General features: G+C 43.5%; 1 protein-coding gene across 2 annotated transcripts in view; it reads left to right on the top strand.

Moving 5' to 3' along the window:
* Positions 1–19,702, top strand: part of Cfap54 (cilia and flagella associated protein 54) — a 283,006-nt gene that overhangs the window by 62,687 nt on the left and 200,617 nt on the right. For both annotated transcript variants that reach the window (XM_087557147.1, NM_001447141.1), the window contains 4 exon segments: positions 1,843–2,019; positions 7,133–7,225; positions 7,446–7,631; positions 16,812–16,948. In XM_087557147.1, coding sequence (XP_087413273.1) covers positions 1,843–2,019; positions 7,133–7,225; positions 7,446–7,631; positions 16,812–16,948 — 593 coding nt within the window.

Genomic DNA, 19,702 nt, shown 5'->3' with positions numbered 1-19,702 from the left:
TAACATGGTCTAAGCTGGGCCTCATAATCTGAGTCAGAAGTCTCCTCTTAAAGTTGGTCAAGGCCCAGTCAGAGCCCTTTCAACACGTCAGTTTAAAGTGTATTGTAGTAAACGCACTTGTCCACCATCATGGCTTGGTGTGACTTTCACTTAGAATACAATGACTGAATCCAAGGGGATAGATAAAGAGCTGTTCCCATCACCAAGGCGCTCAGAACAAGGCTCGGACATTCGGGTCCACAGATAACGTACATCGATACCCACCGAAATGAGATTAGCAAAGATGAGTGGAAAGGGGTGCTGAGAGCCCAGGCTGTCACAGAGATGTCAGTGGAGATGATGTGCCAGTAGGTCTCGGGCCAGCCAAGAAGCTGTGATGCTTCTGGGAAGGGAGGGATGCACGGAAGTGGATGGTCTTAGAGGTTTAGGGCAAATAGAGAGGTAGGTATAGGGAGATTCAGCCAGAAGATATGTTCACGACTTACAAAAAAAAAAAAAAATCAGGTGAAGTTTGCCCTTCAGGAGATCTTAGAGGATGTTTTCAGAGTCAAAAGTAGAAGCTGATATAAACATCACTCAGTGTCCAGTCTTCTCTTTAGTGAGCTTGAAATCCAGTGAGCTCCAAATGTGAATCTTTCAAACGCTACATCTTCCCCCAACCCCCTCCAAGGAGAAACAACACAGGCTCACTGTAGCAGAATGGGAACGCCTGAGGTTTGGTAAACAGACATTAGTCGTAGGAGATACTCTGTTGCATTTGTCTACAGGGCAGAGCTTCTGAAAAGCAATGGAGGGGTAGCTCTCCATCTCCTTTCTGGCTTCCCGGGAAACTTCTTTAGTGGTTCATTATAAGCACCAAGAATGCTATGTTAATACTTTGTCTATTAACTGAGCTTAGCATTTTAAGGATACTAACATTTTTCCCCTGGTCTATTGGGTTTTTGAAAATTAGTAATAGATGTTTAAGATGCTCAAATACCTTTAAAAATAGTTATGCTTTTTATTTTAGGTGTGTGAGTGTTTGCCTGGATGTAAACACGTGCACCATGTGTATGTCTGGCGCACACAGCGGCTAGAGAGACCATCGGATCTCCTGGAACTGGGGTTTCCAGGAGGTTGTGAGCCAGTACATGGGTGTTGGGAAGACACTTGGGACCTCTGGAAGAATGAACTGCCAAACCCCCCTCTCTACCCTGTTTCAATATCTTACAAAAGTAAAGACAAGTACATTTGGTCTGCTGATGATAGTCGAGACTAAAATATTACTATTATTATTTTAACTAGTGTTATTAGTACTGTTAGGAAGCTTCCAAAGCTCTGCGGATGCAGCTTATCTGACTATAAATCTGGTTCAGCTCTGACGGTTAGGTATCGTCTCTATAGCAGAATCACAGAAGTGACATCTTGATATAAACTCCCAATGACACTCCTTTCACACACCACACGTATCGATAGTCTTACTTCTTGAGAGTCGCATTGCAAGCTGTGTTTAGGGCGGGCTTGTGGCTTATCGCTGCAAATGCAGGAGTCTGTGTTATCGGCTTTCAAAGCACAATAAAGTATGAGGGGAGCTATCCGGTGGATTTAAAGGCAAAAATGTCTCCATTAATAATATATGGCCGTTGCCTTTAGACATATGCGTCTGTTTCCTTCGAAGAGGCTTATTTAGTAGTCTGTTTTTATAGTCCTACAAAAACCGGGCTGTGCTACATATCGACATGTGTACGTATGCCTCTGGGATTCAAGAAATGGTATAGAGAAAGAGAACGTTCACCACAGGAGAGTTCTGCAAATACAGAGGAGCTCCCGAGATATCTTTTCTATTTTCACACTTCGTTACAGGAAGCGTATGCTTTAATTGAGAAGGTCGAAGCAGAACAAAATGCCCTGTATTCCTATCAGAAGTACCTGGAGAGTACAAAAGTAAAGAGGAGCAGGGTCCCTCCCCCACCCATCCTGCTGGCCCGAACTCACTGCTCTGTGACTCTGAAACCTGCACCATTCCTCTCCGATGTTAAGGTAAGGCGCTCTCCTGTGTGCTGGCCCATGCCACGCCTAAGTGCTCTTGTGACTACAATGACCCTTCTTACGATTGTTTCCAAATAATCTTATTTATAAGCACCGAACACCAGAGTGGTATTTCCATGTCTTAGCCACACTTAATTTATTCACGATATTTTCCCTTTATGAGTTGTCTTTTAAAGCTGTGTCAAACACACACTTTGGAAGGAGAAACAAGAGAAAAAAAAAAAACCAACCCAGTTCTCTCTGCATGTCTTTGTCACAATGAGACTGCACTCAAGGTAGAGAGGCTGAGGTAGAAGCAGACACTGAAGGAGGTTACTTCCTCTGAGAGCCAGCACTGGAGACATAGCAGCAGGATATGGAATTTGAAGGTCGCAGGTCTCTGCAGGTCACCGTGGAAACAAGTGACAGTGTAAATGTCTTTCTGCATTTATTAGGACGAGCCTCTTCTCCCATCCCTGAGTCCCGGAACTCGGCCTAAATGGGAGTACCTCATGGGATTTCATTTCCTAACAAGAAAACGTCTCTAGCTAGTTTATATTTTAAATATCGCTCTTTTAGGTCCTCTTTGATGTTGAATCACAATTCATTCCTATCTTTGATTATCTTTAGGGCATTTTTCACACAGAGACTTTGAAGTCAAGCATATGTAAGTTTAAAAATTCTAGCTCTGCTGTTAACGGGCCGTACAACCTTAGGAAGGCCAAACCCAGTTTGAAGATTCTCATTCGTAAAGCGAGTTTTCTGTGAAAAGGAAGCAAGCCAGGGCTGGAGATGTATGTAGTTAGTAGGGAGCTTTGCCACCGATAAAGTCCTTGTCCTGTCCCTATAGCCACACAGACTTGGTGTGGTGCCTCTTGCCTTTAATCTCGGCACTTTGGGGGGGGGGAGATCAGTTTGTGGTCATCCCTTGCTTTACAGCAAGCTCGAGGCCAGCAGGAGAGCCTGTTTGAAAAAGAGAGACTGAACTAATATATAACATTACCAACATATTACCTGATGACTTTCTCCTGCTTTTATTAGGCACATGCAATAGAATTTATCAAAATAATTACTGGAGCTATAGACCTGATCACATTGTTTTGTGATATTTTTTGTTAATTCAATACAATGAGTTTTTTCTTTTTCTTTTCTTTTCTTTTTCCTTCTTTTTTTTTCTTTTTTGACTGCTGTCAAGTTCTCAGGGTTAACAGGCACAAAGTTAAACATGGGTGAAATGTGGCTCATTCTTGAGTGATCTTTAGATGGATGGATGGCTTGGCCTTTAGATCAATGGGAGTGGACTTCCGATGGGTGGGTGTGGACTTCCTTGAGAACAGTTTTTGTTATTTCGTTCTTTAAGATTGGAGTAGCAATAGCATTCATCTTACATGGCTGTGCTGCTGTGAGAACATCATTTTAGGACGAGTTCAATGTTGGAGATTTTGGGAACCTGTGCTAGGAGTAAGAAATTAGTACAGAACGAGAGCGGTGTCATTTAGTGTTTTCAAATATGTTGATTTAACCCAAACATTAATTTTTTTCAGTATTACTATTTAGTGACGGTTTTATTGTATGTTGTGTGAACCTAGGAAGACATCAGTGTCTCATATTTGACTTGTAGCTCTGGTGCTGTTCAGTGGCATGTATATAATAACGTATGTAAATTACTCATTAGGAGAGTTGGTTCAGGAAGGTTTGCCCGCTGCTTCCTCTGTTACCACTAGGTGGTGCTGTGGGCTTATGTAAATTTTCTAGTTTGCTGGGTTGGCCATCTTTTGTCTCCATGAAGCCTTCTCCTAAGCCATCACTTGATTAAAATCTGTTTCTATAGTTGCAAATGCTAACGTTACTTACATTGTCTATAAAATCTTATTTCCAAAGTTAGTGATTTGTTCACACCGTCTCTATTCTTATGTAGATTCTAATTACACATTGCCTCTTTGTGTTACACAGACTGGGAGCAAAATAAAAATATAAAATCTGCTTGTAATAATGCTTTTAGAGAGAATTTGCTCTTGGCTTGTGTGGTATAATTTAGAGCAGTAACAATCTGTCACGCAACACAGTCTTTCTGCACCCGGCAGCCCCCACCCACCCCCCACCCCCACCCACCCCCCACCCCCACCCACCCCCCACCCCCACCCACCCCCCACCCCCACCCCCACCCCCACGGAAAGTGTACTCTTTTTGTGTGGGCAATCGAGGGATGGTAAGCCCATTATTTCTGAGTTCGTGTTTCCTTTTGTTTCATTTGACCTTTACCCTCGTCGTCCTCTAGCCTCCAGCTCCTCAGCTCTCTTCTTTCTCTCTCCCCAACTCCATTCTGCTCCTGTCGGTTGGCACTCTTTTTTTTTTTTGTTGTTCTTTTTTTCGGAGCTGGGGACCGAACCCAGGGCCTTGCGCTTCCTAGGCAAGTGCTCTACCACTGAGCTAAATCCCCAACCCGTCGGTTGGCACTCTTAATTAGTCACTATATCATAATCACCTGAGAGGCTTTCTCTGGAGCACAAAGGATTTGTCACTTGTACCAGAAAGCCTCACTTGTTGAAACCAGGAGCCTTGGGTGGCTTGGCTATTGGTCATTTTAGAGAGTATTTTATTCTGTACAAACTATTTAAAAAAGTGACCTAGAAGTTGGATAGTGGTGGCTGACACCTTTAATCCCAGCACTCAAGAGGCAGAGGCAGGAAGATCTCTCTTAAGTTTGGGGCCAGCCTGATCTACAGACTAAGTTCCAAGACAGCAAGGGCTACATAGAGAAATCCTGTCTCACAAACTAACAAACAAACAAACAGGCCAGAGTAGAATCGGGTTGAGACCCACTCACGAAGATTAGACCCCAGGTCTCGAGTGAGTCAGTGAGTTTTCTTCAGGCTTTCTTGCACATACTGTGCCCTTCTGGTGTAAAGGTTGTCTGTCTCTTAGCACCTCACCTCTCTCCCACACCCTGTTGGTTTCGTCATGAGTCTATGTCATGTGAACATCTTTTAATGCTAATCCCTGTTCCCATCCACTCTCATTTGAGTCCCTCAAGATGAATCTGTCTTTGGCATTAACATCTGTGTCTGTTTGCTCTGAGTTAAAATGCTTTGGTCTTTCTGCATTTTGGTTCCCCGAGACGGTAGCAGTTCCATCTCAAAGGAATATAGTGAATCTTAGCTGTGTGGTCTTTGGCAATGATGACTAAAACACATGGGAGAGGATATAGTCTCTGTAAGCAAATCGTGCAGGCAGGACTGGGCATCCGTCCGCATGGAGAGAGATGAGACCAGAGTCTTACCTCTTGCTGTAAGAAATCAATTCAAAATAAGTCAAAGATCTTATGATACCTGAAGCTCTGAATTTGCCACGGGGGGGCACCTCAAGATTCAGGCACAGTCTATATCTGAAGGAAACTTTGTAAAAAGGATTGGGATGGCTCAGGGGGAAAAAAAAGCAAGATTTGACAAATGAGATTGCATGACATTACAAAACTGTTTAGAGCCAAAGAAGCAGTCTGGTGACAAGGCAGTTTATAGACTGAGAGAAGTCCTCATTAGTCATGGCACTGACAGAGGCTTAATGTTTAGATTATATAAAGGGCTTAGAAGACTAAGTTTGGGCCTGGAGAGATAGCACAGCAGCTATGAACACTTACCGCCTCTTGCAGAGGGCTTTGTTCCCAGCATCCATACCAGGATGCTCACAAATGCTGGTGACTCTAGAAATAGACAGACAGCTGTCAAAGAATGAAGGGAAAGCAAGTCAATAATCATATGAAAAACGTTCACTACTCTTAGCCACTTGGGGAAGCCACCTAAAGCAACATTGAGATCCTGCCTTGTCCCAATCACGAGAAAACAAATAACAACAAGTGCTGGGGAGGATGCAGGAGAAGGGATCACTTATACACTGCTGGTGGAAATAGAAATAGTTCCTATTCCTCTCAGTGGTGGAAATTAGGGTCAAGACTCCCCAGAAACAAAAATATTGCTACCGTATGACCAAGTTTTACCCCTCCCTCCTGGGTTTGTAGCAGGAGGATACCAGAGAGCAATCTGTGTTTACACACCTGTGTTTTCAGCCATATCCACAGTAGCTGATTTTTGAACCTGCCTAGGTGTCCATCAACACACAATGGGTGAAGAAAGCATAGAAGACATATGTGATGAAGTTTCACTCAGCCATAAAAAGAATGAACCATGTTGTTGTTTAGGAAAATGGCGGAGATCATTATAGTAAGCAAAATGAATCAGACTTAGACAGACAGACATCCAGTGCGTCTCCCATTCTCAGATTCCAGCTTTTATGTAGATGAGTTGAATTAGGCACGAGTATAGGCCATGGAAGCAGAGGGGAGACTGGGAGAATGAATGAGAGTAGTAAAAGGGGAGGAAGGAAAGTGTGAACATGGTCAAAGTACCTGATGCACTTGTCCGAAAATGTCCTTATGAGACCCCTAGCTATGTATAAGGAATATATGTCAATAAAGAGGAAAGTACACGCCAGCTCACTAATGTCAGTCAGCACAAAAGAACTGCTCAATTAATAGTGATTAGAGAAGGCAATAACGCGGGCCTGGGGGTGGGGGTGGGAAATGGCTCAGTGGATAAAAGTGCTTGCTAAGCATATGATCTGGGTTCCAGTCTCGAATGTATAAGAAAAAGCCAGACACGCCACACGGGTTTAAAATACCAGGGTTCCTACGTGGAGCAGGGAGGCCCGTGGGCCAGCTAGCCTATTGTTTTTAGGTGGGAAAACAATAGTCCTATCTCAAATAAGGTAGGAGGTAAGGACTGACAACCAAGTTTTTCTTCTGATCTACACACATCACACATGCACTGGGTGTGCATGATCATGTACACACACACACACACACACACACACACACACACACTCAGAGAGAGATAGATTATGAATAATACTTCACTTAGTCTTGACTGTCTCGCGTAAGCAAGCCCCGCGTTTGTTGTTACTTTGTAAAGATGACGTATGTGCATCTAAGCTCAAGACCTCGCAGTTTAACACATGAGTAGTCACCGTTCTCTTCGGCAGATTATTGATTTTGCTACATCCAGACAGAGGAGGCCAAGTGTTGGTAAACAGAGCACAGACCACAGGTGACAGCTGCCTCTCTCTCCTGCAGGTGTCCTGGTACTGTATTTTGGGTTGCAAAGCGGAAAGAAGCTATAGCAAAGTGCGGCTGAACAACAACCACCTCCCCAACTCAGGAGAAGTGGTATGTCGTCCGCTCTGTCAGCAGGCCTTATCAAAGCCTTATTAACCACAACCGAGTGTGGGTTCCCCCTATGAAGTCATTACAGCCGTGGATTGACACTAATTCCAACTCGAGTCACAACTAAGCTCCAACAGCGAAGGAGAAAGGTTTATCCAATTACGTCTTAATAGTCACACTGCCTTAATTCTCTGAGTAAAAGCTGAAATGTTTCCGTTCACAGATACCAGCTGATGGCAGAAGCTTCTTTGAAATTAAAGATTTGGAAACGAATGCAAAATACATTTTTGCGCTCACTGCTTATTCTTCCAGTGGGAAACTCATTGGTGACGCTATCGGGGAGACAACAAAACCAATTCTCATTTATCCGCCTCTTTCTGCTGTCACCGCTCGGATGTACCTGACACAGGTAGAAGAGATGGGTGCTATTTTCCTCTTTTCCCTGTTAAGCGTTTGCTAAGTAATTTCCGACGGAAGAAATATCAGAGCAGACACTCCACAGTGTGTGCGATGCGTATTTTCCATGATTGCAGCTTTCTTCATAAAACATGAGCCGTTGCTTCCCCCATTAGTGAATTTGCCTCCTAAAGAACATTTTCCCCCAGGAGCACAAATGTAATGTTAGACATTTTGGGAGCTACTGCAATGCGTATAAATAAATGTTATCTGTTACTACCCAGAGTAGCAGATCTTACCCTGGGGGCAATGTTGTCAATGTCTCGTGACATTTTTGGTTGTCACAACCTAGTGGGATGCTACTGGTGTCTAGTGAGTAGAGGCAAGGGGGATGCTGATAAAGCAGCGTACAGTGTGACAGGGACGGCCGTCTGTGAAAAAGAAGTACCTGCCACGTGCTGGGGATGTAACTCAGTAGTAAGAGAATGCTAGCCCAGCATGCACAGGGCTCCGGGTTCAACCACAAATGTTGTGAACAAAAATCCAACACAACATGCCAGTAGCACTAGCATGAGAAACCCACATCTAGAGACTGCTCTTCCTTTCTGTGCATCCATCTATTTACTTATTGGCCATCCTGTCTGTCTGTCCATCTGTCCATCTGTCTATCAACCATCTATTTATCTATTATCTATCTATCTATCTATCTATCTATCTATCTATCTATCTATCATCTATCTACTATTTATCTATTATCTATCAATCATCTATCTATCTATCATCTATCATTTATCTATCTATCATCTATCTGCCACCTATTTATCATCTATCAATCATCTATCTATCTATCTGTCTATCATCTATTTATCTATCTATCATCCATCTGTCTCTACCTATCTATCTACCATCTATTTATCTATTATCTATCAATCATCTGTCTATCTCTCTATTTATATCTATCCATGCAGTTACATATGTACATAGCATACCTGCACGTACTTATGAATTTCTATATGTTATTCTTAACCATATGTACTATTTTACATATTTTCATTTAATACTTTTTTCTATCATGTTAGAAACTTTTCTATGAAGTACTTTTAATGATTTTTATCTTATTTAACTGTTCATTAAAAAAATTAAAATATAATTATATAATCTCCCATTCCCTTTCCTCCTTCCCCTTCCCACACCCTCATGGGGTACCCTTGAAGAACTCATGGCTTCTTTTATTTAACACTATATTGAGTCTTGTGAACGTGTTGTACCCTTAGTAATTATCCTTTCTCTGGACTGAAAGTATTTCAGTGTTTCACTATTATAAAAAAGCTAAAGTACATATTACAGCCTCTAAGTCTTTAACTGTACCAATGGCTACCTTTTGAGGATAAATACATGGAAAGGAACGGATCAGGTCAATAGATACAGATGGACCCAAGTTCACATTCAGGCTTCTCACTGTAGCCACGTGGTACTGAGCAGACGACTTTTATCTGTGAAGTGAGAACAGGCAGAGGATGTCCATAGGTCTTAGGAATGTCAATGGAGTTACGTCTGCCAAATGTTTAACCATAGCATGTGTCTCTCAGTACACACCAAGTATCATTACCAGTCATAAGTCCACTCACTGTTAACCTTCTTGCTGAAGTAGCTGTCATCTGACTGAAGGCAAGCGACCCAGGTCTGAAGTATCTAATTTAAAGCCTATTGCTGGCTGTGGAGTAAATGGCTTTCTAAATTGTCTCATATTTCTATTGTGCTGTGCAATTTTTCTTTTAATAGTTGATTAGTATCATAAGCCGAGATCTCACAGGCCTTTTATATGATCACATTTTTCAAAGAAAATTAAATAGAGAGAATTGCTAGAATTCATCCAGCACTGGTGTAGCATGTCACAACGCCTCATGGTTTTCTGGTATTTTGATTTCTTTAGAACTTAATATATTCTCCAATTTACAGCCATAGAGTTATTGTGAGACGCTGAATATTTCATCAGGACTTAATTTTTCTCCAGGGAGTGGTTTGACTCTTGGGTTCCATTTGGCAGATCTTTCATAGAAAGTTATTAAAATGAAGTCCAGGCTACACTGCTGGGATAGAGAAGTCCCATGGAGCAATGACCCGTGTCTCTTTATTGACATTCTATTTGCAGTTCTTTAGGTCACCCAACATGGCTGATGGGCATTCTCCCACAATGCCAAGTGGCTAGAGCAGAAACCTCTCACTTATTAGCTCCCCTAATTCTTAAATTCAAAGATTGAGTTTTTATATATTCTAGGTTAATATACCTGGTTTTCAGGACAGTGATTACATTTTTAGTTTTAGGACAAACCTGATCACTAAAATGTATTATCATAACTATTAGTAGTAAAAGATGAGCTATTTCCCCAAATGCTTCTGGTTACCATGGCCTTGGGGACATTCAGGTTGTACTTTTATTCCACATTATCCTATAAACATTAATAAGATCAGGTGGCTCTTTACCAGGTCTTCCATTAAGTAGAACACTAGTAATTTAGTCTGTTTGGATTCTGTCTTAAAAGGAATTCTTTAGAATTATATAATTTTTGTAACTATTCTCTCCTCATGTTGGCCTTATTTCTGATTGCTATTTTTAAAGCAGGCAATAGCTAAAGAATATATTATAAAATATAGGAAATTAGCAGTCTGAGCGGGTTCTAGTTTTGATCTTAGATATTATTATTTGAGTCCAATTGTTTTATTTTTTTCTACTTGTAATATATGAGACCAAGTGATACACCCCCGTCCCCACCTTTAGCTCATCAAACCATGTGAATGGGTATTTTGTGATATAAAAATGGTAAATATCAATTATTAAAATACCGAAGAAGCAACAACAACAAAGGCTTGCTCCATCTCAGGCCTTTAAACCCATTCCTCCACTGCTAATGGATACAGCTTGCTTTTATATCTTTACTCCCATGCACAGGCTTTAGGGAACATACAGCCACCTCTCTAGCATGCTGGCTTCTTCTGTCTTGGGTATCTGTTCAGTAACGGGGCTGCTGTATTTATTCTCTGACCAGTTAAGTCTGTTTAGAATTTCTATAGTGTTCTCCAAACTAGCAATGTCAACAGCAGTGTAGAAGGGCAGGCTCTCTTGCCCAAGTCCTTGCCAACACTTGCTGCCATCCATCTTTCTGATAATGAATCATCGAGGAGGTGGGAGGTGATACCTCACAGGGTTTTCACAAGCATCACTTTGGTGAAGTGTGCACAGTGGGATACTATGCAGCCTTAAACACCAGGGAGGCCTGTGGACAGGCCTGGAAGACATGAAGGGACTAAGCCACAAGTCAGCCACAGAGAGACAGATGTATGAGCTCACAGATGGATGGATTCTAAGAAAGTCAAGTTCACAGAGGTAGAGACTAGAAAGGTGGTTACAGACATCAGGGCTGGGGATGGGTAGGGAAAGGAGAGACATGGTTCAACAGGCATTTAAGTTAGAGGTAGGGAGGAGAGAGTTTCAATGCTAAAGTAATTATACATAATAAAACTTGAATACCTCAACAAGTAGAAGAAATGACTTTAATGCCATTAGTACAAAGAAATGTACATTTGAGATGATAAGTATGCTAATTAGTGCAATTTGGTCATTCCATAATATATACATTCACCAAAACATCACATTCTATGTTATACATACATAATACTATATACTACATACATACATACAGTTACTATTTGTAAACTTGAAGAAAAAGAACTCTAATACTTCGTTGTTCCAGTTGTGACAGTAACTATGTGATGAAACGAGGATTTCTTTTGATAGTTGAGGAAACAGATACATAGAACCCCACTGTATTCCAGGCAGGACACCGTAGGCAGCTTCCTCAGGCAGCAGATCATAGTCTTGACTATGGCATCAGTGCATCGCTTTTCTTCGCAACTCTGTGCAGATTCCAGGAGCTCAAGTGCTGGACATTGCTCCGTGCCCACTTTTTAAGAGCAGCATCACTGTGGACCCCCATCTGTTCCCAGTCTCCTCTAGGCTCCGTCTCCTCCCGTCTGCTGAACATATTCCATTTTTTATCAATTTTCTCTTGGCTCTACCCAGCTGGTGTGTCAGCAGGTCTTCCCGGTGCGACGATCAGAGTCTGAGGACGGAATATGCATGCCTTGTCACAGTCTTCATAGTGACGGCAGGGAGGGAACTATTGCTCTCACGTTTCTCATCTCACAGATGAGTTCAACAGAACCCAATGCTGTGTGATGTTTCCTTTTGTTCATGGGTTTCAATTTGAAAGACAGAATTATGGGTGATTCGGTCAGCATTAACTGTCCACTTGACAGAGCAGCCTAGAATTCCCTTAAAAGAGTCTCATCTAGCAACCGTCTTTATCCAGTTGGGCTGTTGGATGTGTTTGTAGGGTTTGTTTTGTCTTAACTGATGCAGGAGGGACCAGCCCACTGTTGATAGGTGCCATTTCCTGGGCAGGTGATCTTGGGCTGTATAACAGGAAGTTAGTTAAGGAGGTGCCAACAAGCAGCATGGCTTCTGTCTAGATCACCATGTGATCTGGAAATGTAAACTAAAGTAAACCCTTTCCTCTCAGAAGCTGCTTTTCATCAGAGTGTTTTAATCACAGCAACAAGAAGGGATGCTAGAGCAATATGTAAGAAATTAAGCATTTTCTCTTAAGAGTTTCAGCTCCTTTCCCTCTCATCTGCTGGCTGTCACCATCTCCTTGCTCATCTATGGATGAACTAATGTCCGTTTTGCGTCAGGCTCCGTGCTAAACCTAACGTCATCGCTCCTTCCTGTGAAACATCCTTTTTACTCATCCAGATCGTCACCACAGTGGTGACTGTGCATAGATCGTTTTACTTCTGGTCTCAGCTAAGATCCTAATTGTACACGAGGGAGCCAGGCATGAGCTGTGGGGGTTTGTGGGCTCAAGGCAAGGCTACGCCTTGTGTCTTTGATTCTCCCTGGACATCCATTCTGCTTCTCTCTCTCTCTCTCTGAAGATCGACTTTCTCTATTTTTGAGAGAAGAATGGCAACATCTTAATTCTAACCACCCAGGCCGGAAGTCACTTAAATTTGAATCCAAATCCCTGAGAAAGTGTCTGATTGGTTTATTCAATTTAGGAGAGTCTGTTGTTTTTGTGTCTTAGTACATATTGTTCTAAGTATACTTTCCCCCTTTCTTTTGGTACCACATCTGGGCACTCTGAGAAGTTCTGTGAGTTTGCCTCTTTTTTTTCTTTTCTTTTGTTAACAGCAGACAATGTGAACGTCTCAGTCAGTGTGGACTCTCACAGACTCTAGAGCCATCTAGTCTGCTTCTGTTTCCCTGAGCCAGTCCATACTGATAACATCCCTCCTCTCTCTCTCTAGCAGTTTCTAACCTAGGTGATACAACTTTTAACCAAATTCTTCTCCTAACTAATGGGCCATTAGTCTTGACCTCAGAACTGAACTTTGAGTGGAGACCATCTTGCTTTAGAAAGGGCTCTGAAATACCCAACTTGAGTAAGGTCCTCACCCTGGCAATAAACCATGTTGTATCATATAGTTAAATTGGTCAGCATCCTCCTACGGGAGGACTCGGACATTACCAGGAAAGGATTTTTAGATTTAGTAAACAGAAAGCTTTGAGTACTTGGTTTGCCCCAGGTGCTCCATGCAAGGGATCCTAAAATCCTAGTGTGTGGAGAAGTGAGTTGGAGTGCTGGGTCCCACCATCAGAATTCATGATTCACCAGGATCCAAGGATTTTGCATTTCTCTTTTCCTTATTTATTTAATTTATTTTTACTTTACACATCAACTGCTGCTCCATCTCCCCTCACAAATCCCCTCCCCCACACCTCCTCCTATTCTCCTCTGGGTACCAACCCACCCTGGCACCTCAAGTCACTCCAGGACTAGACAACATCCTCTCCCACTGAGGCCAGAAATCAGCCCAGTTAGGGGAACAGGGTCATCAGGTAGGCAATAGAGTTAGGGACAGCGTCTGCCCCAGTTGTTGGGGGATGTGCATGAAGATAAAGCTGCCCATCTGTTACGTGTGTGTGTGTGTGTGTGTGTGTGTGTGTGTGTGTGTCTGTGTGTCTGTGTGTGTCTGTGTGTGTGCGCCTAGGTCTAGCCCATGTGCACTCTTTGGTTGGTGGTTCAGTCTCTGAGAGGGCCCAAAGGGACAGGTTAGTTGACTCTGTTGGTCTTGTGGATTCTCTATCCCCTCTGGGTCCCTCAAGATTCCCTAAGCTTCATCTACTGTTTGGCTATGGGCTTCTGCATCTATTTCAGTCAGCGGCTGGGTGGAGCCTCTCAGAGGTCAGTTATGCTAGGCTTCTGTCTGCAAGCATTACAGGGTAACATTACTAGTGTCAGACATTGGTTCTTGACCATGGGGTGGGTCTCAAGTTGGGACAGTCATTGGTTGGCCACTCCTTCAGTCTCTGCTCCATAGTTCTGGTTGATTCTGATGGTGTGGGGCTCATATGGTGACACCTCTCATTTTTTAGCAATGGGACAAAACATTGTGGTGGGAACTGGGTGACTGACATATAGGTAGACTATCTGTCAGGAGACAGTGAGTGTTAAGGAACCAATATCTGGGGCATGACGGGAGGAATGGAAGTCAGTGACAGCATTCAGTAGGGTGATCTGGGGTGGTGGTGTGGGGGAGGGGAGTGAGGTCTGAGAAGACCCAAGTGAGGCAGTGGTTCTCCAGGGATGAACGTCTGGAAGAAGGAACAGCTGAAGCACGAACCCTAAGACTGTCAGATGTCCTCCCACTCTGATAAGGAGCAGGTCAGTGTTTATGGCTGGAACAGAGGGACTCACAGAGGGCAGAAGGGGCAGTCAGACATGTAAGCTGTGGGACAGTGGCAGGCTTTCTTTTTTTTTTTTTTGCCTTGCCTAAAATGGGCAGCTACAGGATGGCCTTGATTCACGCTGTGTCCTGGGCAACTTCTATTTTCAGATGTTCATCTGGCTAAGTTGGGCACAGACATGGAGAGGAGGGAGGAAACACTCCCTTCTGCTGAATTCCAGTGAGAGGTGGAAGACGCCTACTTGTGGTGACAGGACCAATGTTCTGAAGGGCTGTTGAGAATTCCTAACAGAGAAGATGGGTTGAGAGAAATAAGTGTCAACTTGAAGGTTAATCATCCAATCGGAAGGACACCATTTTAATTAAATATGAGGCTATGTGCTGTACCTTTGGGCATGGAGGGGAAAATGAAAAGTTAGGGCATGTTGAGGTACAATTCATGCATTTGGGGTTTGGCAGAGAGATATGGATGTGAGAAAGGTTTGAGGTAGTATATGATAGTTTAGACCACGTGCTATCACTAAGAAAATGTAGACAGAAAAGCTCCAGGTATCAGTGAAACTGGAGTGTCCATAGAAAGAGTGGGAAAATTGGAGGGGCTAGCAAAGGCATCTGGAAGGGAAGGTGGCCACTAAGTCAGGAAACAATCCTGGAGTGTGGAATTCTGTAAGCTGTATGTGGGTCATTATCAAAGAGCAGGTATCTAACAGTCTCCTGGTATGCGTCTTCTCATTTTAACCAGCCCTGCCCTCGAAAAATCTGTTGTGTCCAGTGCTGTTAATTATTGGCACAAGTGCAGACATTATGGTGCCTACTGTTAAAACACCCGTGATGCTTCATGAGTTCATAAACCTTATGATTGCTGCTGCTGCTGTTGTTGCATTTGGCATGTCTTGTTTTGCAGTATTCTATAGTTTAGCCAATAACATTCTATAAGGCAATACCTTATCTGTTAGACAACCAGGCCTTTTAATAACACGATTTTAAAAGGAAAGAAGGATCAGTTGTAGATTTACCATCCCCCTCACACACCTTCTTTCTTTCCTTGACCATCTCAGAACTCCACGGTGTTTTAGTGACTGTGGCTACAGCTGTTTGATCGGTCAGATGAGGCCCACAGCAGTGACTCATTGGACACCCCCCACCCCCAGGACTACTTTTATGGCTGTCGGGCTCTGTGCAGACTCTGAGCTTCTCAACACCCTAGTTTCCTCACCTGCACCCGGGTGCTGATGAGAATACAAGGAGAAGTCAGTGGCATAGGCCTGAGTGCTTGCTGTAGTACTTTGCTTCTAGAAAGTTCCATCTAGCTTCAAGACCTCACAGAACCCCAGCCCTGCATTAACTTTTCCTTCCCGTTGCCTGTTTCTTTCCAATTCTGACCATCACTCAGGCCTTTCTTCCGTGTTCTCTGACCATCTCCCATATCTTGTTCTTCTCAGTCACTCTTAATTGTACCACATGGGACCTGATCCTTGCCTGTCCCAGAATAGACAGGGAGGGCATTCCTAGGCTGACAGGTGTTTGCTCCTCCAGCATTCAGCACGGAGTAGGGTCTCTCAGGAAAGCTTGCTGCTTGGTGAGTTAGGAGGAATCATTTGACAGACTAGGGAAGTTCTGGCCTTGTAAGTTTTCCCATGAGTGGATACCATTCTAATAAAATGCCCTTTCTGTGCTTTATTCAATGAATTTATTTATGCCTTATCATTTGAGGAAGTGTGGAAGTCATTTGGTGAAGGTTCATGCTATGTATGTATTTAAATAGAAGAATTTTCAGAAATCGCCTTAAATATATTCTATCACTAGAAGGTCAGTTGGTAATAATTTTTTTTTTAACTGAGCTTCTAAGTTTCACAAGTGAAATTATTTTTCCCAGCACTGGATCTGTTAAACTTAAAAGATACAGATTCTTGAATGCATTTCTGTTTTATTCTTTACCCTTTTCAGCTGCCAACTCTTTGTTACACAGAAGCTCTGAAAGTGTCAGTCAACCGGGAAAGAATGAAATATATTTCATATATATCAGGTTGGGGAAATCTGATTGTTTCTCTTGGAGCAGATTGTTCATTATAACAGTATCTATAATAAATGGGGCACGCTGCTGAGACGGATGGAAATGAAATTAATTTGGCTCAGATGCGATCTTTGTTTTGCTTATGAGGATTTGAAACATCCTTACAGAGTTTCACATTTCTATGCGATTTAGAAAGAAAAGAGATTTCAAAATGCACCTGCCTCCGCTGCCAGTGGTCACCCGTGGGCACCCGGTCCCCTCACCGTGGCACCATGAAAGGCAAATGCAGAATTAGTGTGCGTGGGGAGGATGTGTCAGCATTCTGTTTGAAATATACATTTTCTGAGTGAGATAATGTGGGTTTTGTCACAGGTCGCATATCAGATCAGTAACTATGAGTTGGCCAAGAAAGTGTTCTCACCGGTCTGGGATTACTTCGTTGCCCCTCCACCACAGGACAACCAGTCAGTTATCTGTCTAAGCAACATCATGACAATAACACAGAGAAGGTAATTAGAAATGTCACTTTAAAGCCTCAAAATTGTTTGTTACTGTTTTCATATCGGGATGGCCCATGTAAACGTCTATCTAGTCAGAGAATTATAAGGTACATATGCTCTAAGGTCCTCAGTCCTTGTCAGATGCACCCTTTCTAGAGTCAGGAAACAGTGAGGCAGATACATAAAGGTTTCGGGATAAAAATGTCAAGTGGTAGCAGCTGGAGCAAAAAAAAAATGTACTCAGTGGAGACTGAGAGGGGAGAAGATGGGTTAAGGAGAGGGCCTGATGTGTGGACTGTGGTTATGAATGTTTCTGCCTTTGTTTCAAATAGGCTCCCAGGATTAGACTGTCAGCAGTTGCCAAAGGTGCTGGTAGAACCCATAGAAAATGGCTGAGTATGACGTTTCTGCCGTTTTTTTCTTTAGAGGAGCAGGACTTCAGGACAGTCTAAGAACAGTATGTCCAGCTCATATTTCAGGCTTTGCCTACAGACTGAAAAAAAATCCCCTCACCTGCTTATGATGCTTATAACTCTTTGCCCCTCGTCGATGGTGCACTTAAAAATATGAATGCTGGGGTTGGGGATTTAGCTCAGTGGTAGAGTGCTTGCCTAGGAAGCGCAAGGCCCTGGGTTCGGTCCCCAGCTCCGAAAAAAAAAACCAAAAAAAAAAAAAAAAAATATATATATATATATATATATATATATATATATATATATATATGAATGCTATGCAGGGTAAGGGGTAGGCAATACTTATTTACACTAAACAGCTTAATTCCATTTCAATTAAAACAAATGTAGACTTAACATTTGCCCTGTGCAAGGACCACAAGTGTATTGGGGAAAAGATTTGAGGGGCATTTTAAGAGGAGAAAGGGATAAGAGTTAGGTTTCGTGGGCCTTCCAGTATAGAAGAGAGGCTGAAAAGCGACCGGCTTTCCAGTGTTAATTGACTGCAGAGTGCATGGCATTTACTAAGGGAAATGGGGTGTGTGTGGAGGGAGATAATGAGTGGGCTTATAGTTTGCTTTTGCTTTTCCAGCAGGATGCTTTGGTAGGTCAGGAGATGACAGTCGGTATTTTGTTTAGTGCTGACACTCAGGAGACAGTCAACCCTAGAGGTGGCAATTTGGAAATTGTCCATGGAGGGCACCACTGAAATCTTGAAAGGAGCCTTGTCTCTCAGGGAACGATGGTTGAACTTTAAAGAGCCAATCCTGGTACTGAGCAGTAGCACGGCCTTCATTAAAAGGGAGGATGGGAGAGGTGGAGCCAAGGAAGGCTATTGAAGGGGAATCTGTCAGAGAAGATAAGGAACCAGGGAGGTGTGTTGCCAAGGGAAGCAGTGGTCACCCGGGGGACCAGCCTGCTGTAGCATGTACAAGTGCTTGGTCAGGCTCAATGACATTCTAGAAAGGTTGAGCAGGATAGAAATCAGAAGACATTTAGAGTTGGTGATTGGAAGGCCATCAGTGAATTCAAGAGAGCAACTTACATGAGACCACGGGCCAGAAATGATTTTCTGATGGACTGAGGAAGACTAAAAGTGGTAACCCATAACAAGTAAAGGCCACTCATGGGTGGGAGAGAAAAGAGAAGCAGGCAGAGGCTAGAAGGTCAGGTTTCCAGGAAGGATTTTGGAGTCTAGAGGGAAGGGAGCCAGTGGTGAGGGAAGTTTGAAGATACAAGAGAACTCAGGTGACAGCGGCACTGACCTGGGAGAATCCAAGGGCTGTAGAGCATGGAGCTGGAAGAACACGCCATGGGGGGTGTGCACAGAGGTGTGTGCACATATGCACGGGAAGAGCTAAAGCACCACCGAGCAGGACGGACATCTCATAGCTGATGCACAACTTTGTGGTGAAGCCCAGTTCCTGACGGCAAAGCGTCTGCTTGACTCACTGTGGTATCCCAGGGCCCTGGGAGAATGCAGTACGCATAGCAGACTTTAAGCAGATGCCATTTTGAAAATGCCAAGGAAAAATGTAAATAAGTGATTAAGTAATTGGTGTTGTGACAAGCTAGAAAAATGGGGACAGTGATGTCCCTCACAGGGTCACAGAATGATGTAAGAGGTGGCAGACACTGAAGTTCTGGGAACGTCAATAGTGAGAGACTTACTGGACCCCGGGGTGTGCAGGGAGTGCAATGGAGGGAGAAAGTGGTAGGTGGGATGAAGGCATGTGTCAAGGTGCCAAGGGACGTCCTGAGACCAACAGGAAAGCGCAGTGTGTAGTGCAAGGAGGGGCGGGAGAACTGAAGCCCTCCCAGTCAGGCAGTCCAAAGTTCACGGTGCTGGGATCAACCTCAAGTGTGAATTAGTGACGTCAGGCTCTTTCCTACTACTTTGCCACTGGCTCCCTTCCCTCCAGACTCCAAAATCCTTCCTGGAAACCCGGCCTTCCAGCCTCTGCCTGCTTCTCTTTTCTCTCCCACCCATGAGCAGCCTTTACTTGCTATTGGTTTCCACTTTTATGGGGTAAGGAGGTTCAGAGGAGCTGAAGGACTTAAAGCTTGAGTGTGAGGGTTTATCATCTGCTAGGCCTCAGGGCACGAGTGCATTGGAAACGGAAGAGGTCCTGTCACGGCTCTGCTGATCTCTGGTTCTGCGGACTGCAATTTAGAAAAGGCAATCGGAAGTAACCAGAGCCATTAAGACTCAGTCTCCAGGGCGGAGTTTGCTCAGCGTGCACCCCGTCTTCCCAAAGTTCATCAGCTGGAACCTGCTCTCCAACCTGACTTACCACAACCACATCATGGT

Source organism: Rattus norvegicus, chromosome 7 (genome assembly GCF_021556685.1).
Source record: "Rattus norvegicus strain SHRSP/BbbUtx chromosome 7, alternate assembly SHRSP_T2T, whole genome shotgun sequence".
Lineage (NCBI taxonomy): Eukaryota > Metazoa > Chordata > Mammalia > Rodentia > Muridae > Rattus > Rattus norvegicus.
This window is presented reverse-complemented; position numbering and strand designations above follow the sequence as displayed.